The sequence below is a fragment of the Protobothrops mucrosquamatus genome, unplaced genomic scaffold (genome assembly GCF_001527695.2).
Source record: "Protobothrops mucrosquamatus isolate PMUCROS unplaced genomic scaffold, P.Mucros_1.0 scaffold1990, whole genome shotgun sequence".
NCBI lineage: Eukaryota > Metazoa > Chordata > Lepidosauria > Squamata > Viperidae > Protobothrops > Protobothrops mucrosquamatus.
In genome coordinates, this window is record NW_015388106.1 from 240,856 (window position 1) to 252,081 (window position 11,226).

The 11,226-nt window shown below is 41.8% G+C and overlaps 1 protein-coding gene across 1 annotated transcript in view; it reads left to right on the top strand.

Moving 5' to 3' along the window:
- Positions 1 to 11,226, top strand: part of LOC107294560 (calcium-activated potassium channel subunit alpha-1) — a 212,616-nt gene that overhangs the window by 164,709 nt on the left and 36,681 nt on the right. Inside the window, exon 24 of the mRNA XM_029285645.1 lies at positions 2,123 to 2,131. Coding sequence (XP_029141478.1) covers positions 2,123 to 2,131 — 9 coding nt within the window. The remainder of the gene's footprint in view (positions 1 to 2,122; positions 2,132 to 11,226) is intronic.

Here is an 11,226-nt window from a genome sequence, read left to right on the forward strand (position 1 = left end):
ACATACAGTGTAGAAAGATGCCGGCAATTTTTTCCTCCTCTTCAAAAGAAAATTAAACATCTGTCTTGGTCTGTGTCCCTTTGCTTGGCCCTTCAGAAATGAAAGTTTTCATGGCTTAATAATGTTCCTCATAAACAAGGAAATGCTTGTACATATCAATTGTTACGTAACTCATCCTGGTCATGCATATTTTCCACGTAGCCTACAGACCATACAATTTACTATTAAGTTACTGGATCAAGATCATGGAGAGAGCTTCCAGCATTTTGAGGAGGGGGGAGGTCTAGGACAACTCACCACGGCCAACTTGCTGTCCCCGTGGGACAAATTATCTTGGCCAATTTGTCGCGGGACAATTTGCCGCTCAACAAGAGTTGCACTAATACCGAAGAAATGTTGGGATATGATTACGGAAGGAAGGAGGCCAATGGAGAGACAAAACGAAATCCGAATGACAAAAATTAAAACAATCAGTTAGTTTAAACAATTAAATCGAATTGGGGAATGGTTCCACGGCGAATTGTCCCCACGGCGAGGTGACCGTGGCAAGTTGTCCCGTAGCGAATCAGTCGTGGAGAGTCAGTTGAAGCAAGTTAGCTGTGGCAAATGGGCAAGATGGCTGCATTGAGTTCCCCCGTTCCGCTTTGAGGGGTATGACTAGATTTGGAAAATAACCATCGGTTCCATTTCATAAGAATTAATGGACAATTGCAGTGGTACCAAGAAGCTGCACACAGTCATGAAAACTGATCGAAATATGCTTGATTTAAGCCACTATATTTCTTGCATAAACCAAAGGCTTCATTTAGAACAGGGGTAGTCAACCTTGGCTCTTTTATGACTCATGGACTTCAACTCCCAGAATTCCTGAGCCAGCATGGCTGGCTCAGGAATTCTGGGAGTTGAAATCCACGAGTCATAAAAGAGCCAAGGTTGACTACCCCTGATTTAGAAGAATGTTATACTCCTGCCCCCACCCCAGCCCACCCAGATTTGCTAACAAGCATCCCAATAAAACCTAGAAACTCAAGAGAAAACGAAGGCCGGAGAACAAAGTTTTGTAAACAGGTGAATGAAATGCAAAAGAATGTCTTCTTTGCGGGAAAAATACATATAATTATTTTGGCATTAATTGCACGCCGCTTCTTGGACTAGTTGAAAGCCATGTTCTTTAATAATGCATCTGAGGTTTTACGTCCCTTCAGATGTTTCTGAATATTAGCTTCGGTATTGTCAGGGTCTCCAAGTAAGTCTGACCTACATAGCTATTTGTCCAAACCTGTTAAGCCAAATATTAATAATTCAGCAAACAGCTCTGAAGCTTCACAAAACCCAGGGTAATTAGAGAATCTGTGTGGGTTGGAAATGAATTTCTTGCGCAAAGATCCATATTGTAGAAGGCTGTGATGTGTGATGTGTCTGGTTTTGGATCTTATTTTGATTCCTAATTTTCTAATTTTAATTTAAATTGGAATGAAAGAGAGAAAAAAAAAGATTTAGCTCTGCGTACACATTGCAATTAACCAAATGTACTTTTGTTAACATTTTAGTCAGTTGAGTTACTCAATTAATCCACTGGAAATTGTGTGGTTTCAGCCTTAGTGTGCCGCTCAATAACGTCATTTTTTTTTTAGTAAAGCAACAAGTTCCATGTTAGAAAGGGTGTTTCTGACAGGAGGGAGATACCTGCCCCCCCCCAAAATAAGCATGCACGATCCCCCCCCCAAATCTATGAAACTCTTTAAAGAAAGTTTTTAACAAAACCATTGTTGTATTTGTGCGCTGATCCCCATTGATTGAGCACGGCAAGATTCATCGTTAATTGATCCGAGTTTATGTAGCTGAATTACAGTTCTAAAATTCTGGACACAGCCATCGGAGATGAAAGTTCCAGCCGAAACGCTGTGCTTACTCATTCCTTTTGTCCTTGTATTAAATCATTTTGTTTCCAGCTGGGATCCTTTGCAAGATTGCCGCTATAAGATAATAGTCCGTGTGTACACTGATATTTATGAAGAAGATTTGCCTGAACAGATGATTATTGACGATATTGTGATTTATTTTTTTTTCTCTTGCTGCCTTGGAACACGGCCCATACTATATTTTAACTACACACTGATAGTGATCTATTGTGAGTAACAATGGGTTCCTTGTAGCCCAGAGTGCAGTCTGATCTGTCTTTCTTCCAGTGGAGAACATTCATTTGTTTTCTCCTTTTTCTTTTATGTTGCATGAAGCAGTGGCGTCTCCTATCCCCGTTATGTTTTATGCCCATGTAATCTGGGGCAACCTTGAAAAAAACCCCACAGCAATATTTCTTCGTTTCCTTTTGGTTTCGTCCCTCTCTTTTCTCCTGTTTGTCCCCTTCCGATCAACTGTATTTTCATCACTGAAAATCAGAATGTTACGGCATCTCGACCGAATCGATTGACGGTTAGGAAATCGTCTTGTTTGTTTGTTTGTTTGTTTACCAGCTGCTTTAATGGTTGGACGAGGGACTAAAATGATAGAGATGATAGAGGCAAGGATTACAGTATAAACGAATAATTTTCTCTGGCTGGGAAACCCCTGGGATGATTATTCTAAGCCAGGCATGTCACACTCGCGACGTCACATGACGTCGCGCGACGTATCGGAGCTTTTTCGCCATTGCCAGCAATGGGGTGGGCATGGCTCCGGTATGATGAAACCGGCCCATGGGCTGGCAGTTTGACACCCCTGTTCTAAGCGATGCGACAAAAGTTGTTCTAAGAATACAGATAACCCTCGACTTACGATCACAACTTATGAACCCAAAATTTAAGTGGGCTTTGCCCTATTTTTACGACCTTTCTCACCACAGTTGTTAAACGAACCACTGCCACTGTTAGGTTAGTAACACAGTTGTAAAAGTCAGTCTGGCTTCCCAGTTGACTTTGTTTTTTGGAAGGTGGTAAAAGGGGATTACATAGGACACGGCAACCATCATAAACAAACGCAAGGTGGCAAGCCTCTAAATTTTGACCACGTGACCCCATGGGGGATGCTGCCAGTGGTCATAAGTTTGAAAAACAGTCGCAACTCGCCATTTCTAGCCTGGTTACTTGAACCACTAAACTAAACAGGTCTAATGGTCAAAGGACGTATTATGAGAGTCACAGAGCAAAGTGAAAGGATTTCTTGGGTTTCACGTAGAAAATCTGTTTTTCGGGAGGTATATAATGAAAGGAAATACCAAATTTATCGGAGAAATTGGATGAAACGTACCTGTGATTTTTTGATCCGGGCCAATGTGAACACACAACCAAATTTTATCCTAAAGGGTGATACAGCTCAAGTGTACAGGAGCAGCGAATCAATTTTACGTTGAACTTTTCTGTCTGTCAATGCACGTGGATTAGGGCACCGATGTATAATTTAAAACCTGGGTATAAACTTTGCAGGCCATTCAGCATTGGGCTGTCAAGCCAACTGAGGTCATGAGATTCAAGAAGAACTTTAGATGTGGTCAAGATAACTTTGGTTTCATCCAGGAGTTCCTCAACTCTTTACACAGCCCTGAAATTCATTTTATGTGACTTGGTGTTTTCATAAGGGGCTGGTTGTTAGAGATGTCCTACTTGACCCCCTCCATCCCACTACCTCTTCCAGGAAGTGATCACATTTGCCTCCTTGGTTTAGAATAGCTGGTAAAGATGATGGTGATGATGATAATAATGGTAGTAGTAGTAGTAGTAGTAGTAGTAGTAGTAGTAGTAGTAGTAGTAGTAGGCACCTTGGGTGCAATCCCAAAACAACTGGAGCACCACTTGAACCCTAACAACAACAACAACAACAACAACAACAACAACAACAACAATAATAATAATAATAATAATAATAATAATATGTTTAAGACACATTGCTATATTTAAAAAAAAAACAGAAATTGGACTGTTGGGTAACCCTGAGCTGTTCTTTAAATTGGCGCACTTAACCAGCATCCCACACAGAATATTAAATCAATGTAATTGTTCCTGTAATGCTGCTGTTCCCTTGTGTGACTTTAATTTCCCTGCATTGACATTTACCTTCTGCTCTTGGAGTTGAACTGAAATGGCACTATATCCATCTCAATTCTCCTCCTCCTCCTCCTCCTCCTCCTCCTCCTCCTCCTCCTCCTCCTCCTCCTCCTCCTCCTCCTCCTCCTCCTCCTACCAGAGTTTGGAAGGGACCTTGGAGGTCTTCTAGTCCAACCCTTTGCTCAAGAGGGAGACTCTCCCCCCCCCAATAACAGAGTTTGAAGGGATCTTGGAGGTCTTCTAATCCAACTCCTTACTCAAGCAAGAGACCCTTCTCTCCTTGTCCTCCTCCTCCTCCTCCTAGCAGAATTGGAAAGCACATTGGAGGTCTTCTAGTCCAACCCTTGCTCAAGCAGGAGACTCTCCCCCTCCTCCTCCCCCTCCTTCTTCTCCTCTTCCTCCTCCTCCTCCTCCTCCTCCTCCTCCTCCTCCTCCTCCTCCTCCTCTTCTTCTTCTTCTTCTTCTTCTTCTTCTTCTTCTTCTTCTTCTTCTTCTTCTTCTTCTTCTTCTTCTTCTTCTTCTTCTTCCTCTTCTTCTTCTTCCTCTTCTTCTTCTCCTCCTCCTCCTCCTCCTAACAAAGTTGGAAAGGACCTTGGAGGCCTTCTAGTCCAACCCCCTGCTCAAGCAGAAGACCCTCCTCCTCCCCCATCTGACAGAGGTTGAGTCTGTCTTTAACCAGCTGCTGTTTGATGATAAACCACTGGAGGCCCTCAGCACTCCATTTTTGTTCCCATTGACGGCTAAAACACAGGAAAAAAATAAGACTTTAAGACAAAGTGGTAACAGGAAAAAAAAAAAAGAGTATTCAGAATCAAAGGAGGTGGCTTTGTTTCCGCTTGCTTTTATTTGTCAGATTTACAGGAGAGTAGGGTCTGGCGCCCAGAATGTCTTTTCCAAATGTGGACTTTCAGAATAGATGGCGTTCCTTGAACATTAAGGCGCCAAGACACAAACACTAATGAAAACATACAGAACGGACTCCTTTCTTGCTGCTGATTGCCACATTTAATTAACGTTTATGACGGTTTAATGGGAAGCGGTATGTGTCTGCCTGCACAATCTTTTAACCTCCCATCTTCTCTTTGGTCTGCTCATTTTCCCTTCCTTCTTGACACTTCATCTTGATCGATGTGTGGGTGCGTTGAGAAATATTTATTTTTGCCTGTTTCTGCTTGGGGCGAGTGCAAAACCGCTCCGTATCAGAAGAAAGAAGGATATGCATGTTTTTGGTGCAAACCCCCCCCCCTGATTTTCTGATCTGCAACTGCCTCCCCGTAGCCAGTTCTTTTAAGATCTTGATTGTCAACGTTCAAATTGTTTCCTGCATGTGAACACGGAGAACCCTAGATTGACGTGTGGCCTTCAGAATCATCGATATTAATAATTATCTCTTGTCTCTTATTTTATTATTGCCTTTGGATAAAACACAATTTAGATAGAAATGAAAACGGGGGTCGGTTTGCCAAGCCAACAGCCCAATAATAATATACAGCTGGCGCATCCCTGGGTTTTGCTACAGTCTTTGATTAATAGGAAGATCTGAAAATCAACTTTATATTGCGGTTGGAGGAACTTTTAATTTTTCTTTAACCAGTCAGGGCTTTTTAGACCAATTTTATTGGTTGTTCCTTTAACGAAAAGCAAAAAAAAAAGGAATACTGTAAATTTCTAGGGAGATTCTCAGCCATCCAGGTCACGGCTGTCCCAAAGGTGCTTTTTCAAGAGGCAGCTTGATTTTTCTTTGTTTCTCCTTGAAGACATTTTGCTTCTTCTCCAAGAAGCTTTTGTAGAAGAACTGAAGAAGCTTCTTGGAGGAGAAACGAAACGTCTTCAAAGAAAAACGAAGACAATCCAGTTGCCTCTTGAAAAAAAGCAGCTTTGGGCCAAAAGAAGAAAGATTTTTCTTTTTTTCCTCAAAAAAATTAAATAGAAACATGCAAAACGTTGTAGGAGACTTAAAAAGATGAAGCCAACAAAAATAGCAAACTAAGAGCTGAATCGTTTCATAGTAGTATATAACCTGTTCCAAAAAAATAAAAAATCCCACAGCAGAATTCTGTTTTTCTTCCAAAAACCCATCCAAGGAGAATGATCTATGCTGTTTTGACCGAGGCTGATGTTGTATGTTGACAATTTTTAACAGCTGTGAGATAACTCAAAGTGAATGCTAAGAGCCCCAGAAAACGCGAGCAAATATGGAGAGGAAGGGAAGATCATTCATCCACCTTGAAACCTGTTTTCCCACAACCAGGATTTTCTCCCTTGGTTGACAAATACACTGTAAGTGGCAAGTCAACCAAGGCCTTTGAACAGAGCTTGACCTGTTGGGGGAAGATTTATTTTCTCCTGTCTCACTTTGAAAAGAAAAAGCAGAAAAACAGCAAAGCCGCAGGGGAAACATTTTAAATTAAAAGGTGGAGTTGTGATTGTTTCTGTCTAAGGTTATAAGACAATTTTATTTATTCTTTTACTTTTTTCTTAAATCTCATTTGCTCTTCCGGTTCATGGGGATGGAGGGCTTGGGTCGGGCGGGCTGCCACAATTTGTTTCCAAGCTGTTAAATTGAATGAGTTTGTGCTAAGTCATGATTAATAAATATGGGCCAGGGCCACAACAATTGGATGTTTCACTTGGGCAGTGGTATTTGTGAATGAAACCGCCTCAAGAGGAACTGGGCAAAATAGGTTTTTACAGAAACAGCCCGTTGGAAATTCATAAACCTGGAAGCACTGAGGTTGACAAACGGGTCAGTTTGCATAGATCTCGGTCAACTGCCTGAAAAAGGGAATAAATGCTTTGATGGACTTTCAAACTGACTTTTTATTATGGTGGTTCAAAGATGAAATCTACAAGTATTTGTTGAAAATACTGGAAGTTGATCATTGTTTGATCGGGTTTCACTGGACCCATATGTGGTGCGTTTTGGTGATACCTTCTAGGTGAACAGTCTTTAAATGTTGTACTTATGTTATTTTAATTGATGTGTACATCACATCAATTAAAAACCAGGATCCATGAACACTGACCGGCAGTCAAATGCCACGATCCATGATCCTTAATCTCTACTGACACCGACATCAAAAGGCACCAGTTCGATTAGCGCAACACCAAAAAACATTGGCCATGCTACCACCCACCACGCTTGTGAGTTCATTGAAGCCTGGCACTCCACAAACAATTCCACTGACAGACACATTGACCCACAACCGGCTGACGAACCCCTCAGAATAATCCGAATCAACTGCACAGCCAACCTGAGACAGCCCTGACCTCAGCCATCCCGCGCAATCCCCCTTTTGCCTCCAACTAGCAGTTCACCTCCCAATGGCCCTGATCTGATCTAACCTGTCCATCACAAGACCCATCCCAAGCCTCCCACTGATGACTCACACCTGACCCATCACAGACCCTCACTCGACACACCCACACCTGAAGCCCTTATAAACAGAAAGACACTGACATCCCCTAAACTCCGCTGAAGATGTTACCTAGCCTGGTAATGAAACGTTCAGAAACCAACCCACAAACTCGGAGGACGAACCGTCACCCTCCTCCTACACCCGAGCTATAGATATTCGCCACTATTACAAGCTGTACTTATCCATTGTTAGTAGCAGGACCTCTTATTTGAACAAATCAGCTTCATTTCCCAAGGTACAGTATGTTTATATTAAATGAAGTTAGAATTTCAAAGAGATGTATCATTCTGGGGAAGAAGAAAAAAAAGCTGGATCAAACATAGCTCAAAAACTGTGGGGTCCTTGGTGCTCTCCGAGCTTGGTTATTTTCTTGCAGACGTTTCATGACCCAACTGGATAACATCATCAGTGCTAGAAGGGAGTGGGTTTTGTGGACCAAAGAGGAGGAGGAGGAGGAGGAGGAGGACTGCTGGGGTCCTTGGTGCTCTCCGAGCTTGGTTGTTTTCTTGCAGACGTTTCATTACCCAATTGGATAACATTATCAGTGCTAGAAGAGAGTGGTGTTAATGGAGAAGAAGAGGAGGAGGAGGAGGAGGAGGAGGATTGTGGAGTCCTTGGTGCTCTCTGAGCTTGCTTGTTTTCTTGCAGACGTTTCATTACCAAACTAGGCAACATCATCAGAGCTAGAAGGGGGTGGGGTTTGCTCTCTGCTCCCTCCTAGCAATGAAGATGCTACCTAGGCGGATTATGGAACGTCCTCAAGGAAACCACCAAGCTCAGAGAGCACCAAGGACCCCACCGTTCAACCCTGAGGTGCAAATATTCTCTTTTACTGGTAGCTCAAAAAAGCCACCAAAAATCTAAACCAGCAGTGTATTTCGTACCAGCGGTCTTTAAAATAGAATGGATGTTTTCTTCTAATTTTATTTTTTTTAATACTCTGCAAAAACCTTGAATGGGAACACAAGAGTTATAGCTTTGAACCGTCGTATGGAAATGTCTATGGAGATCCTCCGTCATCCAGGTCATAGTTATCCCAAAGATGCTTTTTTTCAGGAGGCACCTGGACTCTCTTGGTGTTTTTTTTGCTTTGAAGACGTCTCGCTTCTCATCCAAAGAAGCTTCTTCAGCTCTGACTGGATTTGCAGGAGTATAAATCTTTCTCTTGCCCACCATCCGGTCAGAGCTGAAGAAGCTTCTGGGATGAGAAGCGAAACATCTCCAAAGAAAAACAAGAAAGTCCAGTTGCCTCTTGAAAAAAGCATCTTTGGGTGTCCCATGGGAAAAAAAAAAAGAATATTAAAAACAATGGGTTATTTTCCCCTGAACTGACATGATGTGATTAATAAACAGAATGCTATTTTCCTATGAGTCAAGATTGTCTCCCTTACATGACCTTCCAGCTGCATTGTTCTATCTAGCCTTTCCATTAACCTGGTCCTCTTCCTCTCCTCCCATTCAACCATGGTTATAGCCAAGATGTCCACGTACGAGAGANTATTGACGATATTGTGATTTATTTTTTTTTCTCTTGCTGCCTTGGAACACGGCCCATACTATATTTTAACTACACACTGATAGTGATCTATTGTGAGTAACAATGGGTTCCTTGTAGCCCAGAGTGCAGTCTGATCTGTCTTTCTTCCAGTGGAGAACATTCATTTGTTTTCTCCTTTTTCTTTTATGTTGCATGAAGCGCTGGCGTCTCCTATCCCCGTTATGTTTTATGCCCATGTAATCTGGGGCAACCTTGAAAAAAAAAACCAGCAATATTTCTTCGTTTCCTTTTGGTTTCGTCCCTCTCTTTTCTCCTGTTTGTCCCCTTCCGATCAACTGTATTTTCATCACTGAAAATCAGAATGTTACGGCATCTCGACCGAATCGATTGACGGTTAGGAAATCGTCTTGTTTGTTTGTTTGTTTGTTTACCAGCTGCTTTAATGGTTGGACGAGGGACTAAAATGATAGAGATGATAGAGGCAAGGACTACAGTATAAACCAATAATTTTCTCCGGCTGGGAAACCCCTGGGATGATTATTCTAAGCCAGGCATGTCACACTCACGACGTCACATGATGTCACGCAATGTATCGGAGCTTTTTCGCCATTGCCAGCAATGGGGTGGGCGCGGCTCCGGTATGATAAAACCGGCCCATGGGCTGGCAGTTTGACACCCCTGTTCTAAGCGATGCGACAAAAGTTGTTCTAAGAATACAGATAACCCTCGACTTATGATCACAACTTACGAACCCAAAATTTAAGTGGGCTTTGCCCTATTTTTACGACCTTTCTCACCACAGTTGTTAAACGAACCACTGCCACTGTTAGGTTAGTAACACAGTTGTAAAAGTCAGTCTGGCTTCCCAGTTGACTTTGTTTTTTGGAAGGTGGTAAAAGGGGATTACATAGGACACGGCAACCATCATAAACAAACGCAAGGTGGCAAGCCTCTAAATTTTGACCACGTGACCCCATGGGGGATGCTGCCAGTGGTCATAAGTTTGAAAAACAGTCGCAACTCGCCATTTCTAGCCTGGTTACTTGAACCACTAAACTAAACAGGTCTAATGGTCAAAGGACGTATTATGAGAGTCACAGAGCAAAGTGAAAGGATTTCTTGGGTTTCACGTAGAAAATCTGTTTTCCGGGAGGTATATAATGAAAGGAAATACCAAATTTATCGGAGAAATTGGATGAAACGTACCTGTGATATTTTGATCCGGGCCAATGTGAACACGCAACCAAATTATATCCTAAAGGGTGATACAGCTCAAGTGTACAGGAGCAGCGAATCAATTTTACGTTGAACTTTTCTGTCTGTCAATGCACGTGGATTAGGGCACCGATGTATAATTTAAAACCTGGGTATAAACTTTGCAGGCCATTCAGCATTGGGCTGTCAAGCCAACTGAGGTCATGAGATTCAAGAAGAACTTTAGATGTGGTCAAGATAACTTTGGTTTCATCCAGGAGTTCCTCAACTCTTTATACAGCCCTAAAATTCATTTTATGTGACTTGGTGTTTTCATAAGGGGCTGGTTGTTAGAGATGTCCTACTTGACCCCCTCCATCCCACTACCTCTTCCAGGAAGTGATCACATTTGCCTCCTTGGTTTAGATTAGCGGGGAAAGATGATGGTGATGATGATAATAATGGTAGTAGTAGTAGTAGTAGTAGTAGTAGTAGTAGTAGTAGTAATAGGCACCTTGGGTGCAATCCCAAAACAACTGGAGCACCACTTGAACCCTAACAACAACAACAACAACAACAACAACAACAACAACAACAACAATAACAATAATAATAATAATAATAATAATAATAATAATAATAATAATAATAATATGTTTAAGACACATTGCTATATTTAAAAAAAAACAGAAATTGGACTGTTGGGTAACCCTGAGCTGTTCTTTAAATTGGCGCACTTAACCAGCGTCCCACACAGAATATTAAATCAATGTAATTGTTCCTGTAATGCTGCTGTTCCCTTGTGTGACTTTAATTTCCCTTCATTGACATTTACCTTCTGCTCTTGGAGTTGAACTGAAATGGCACTATATCCATCTCAATTCTTCTTCTTCTTCTTCTTCTTCTTCTTCTTCTTCTTCTTCTTCTTCTTCTTCTTCTTCTTCTTCTTCTTCTTCTTCTTCTTCTTCTTCTTCTTCTTCTTCTTCTTCTTCTTCTTCTTCTTCTTCTTCTTCTTCTTCTTCTTCTTCTTCTTCTTCTTCTTCTTCTTCTTCTTCTTCTTCTTCTTCTTCTTCTT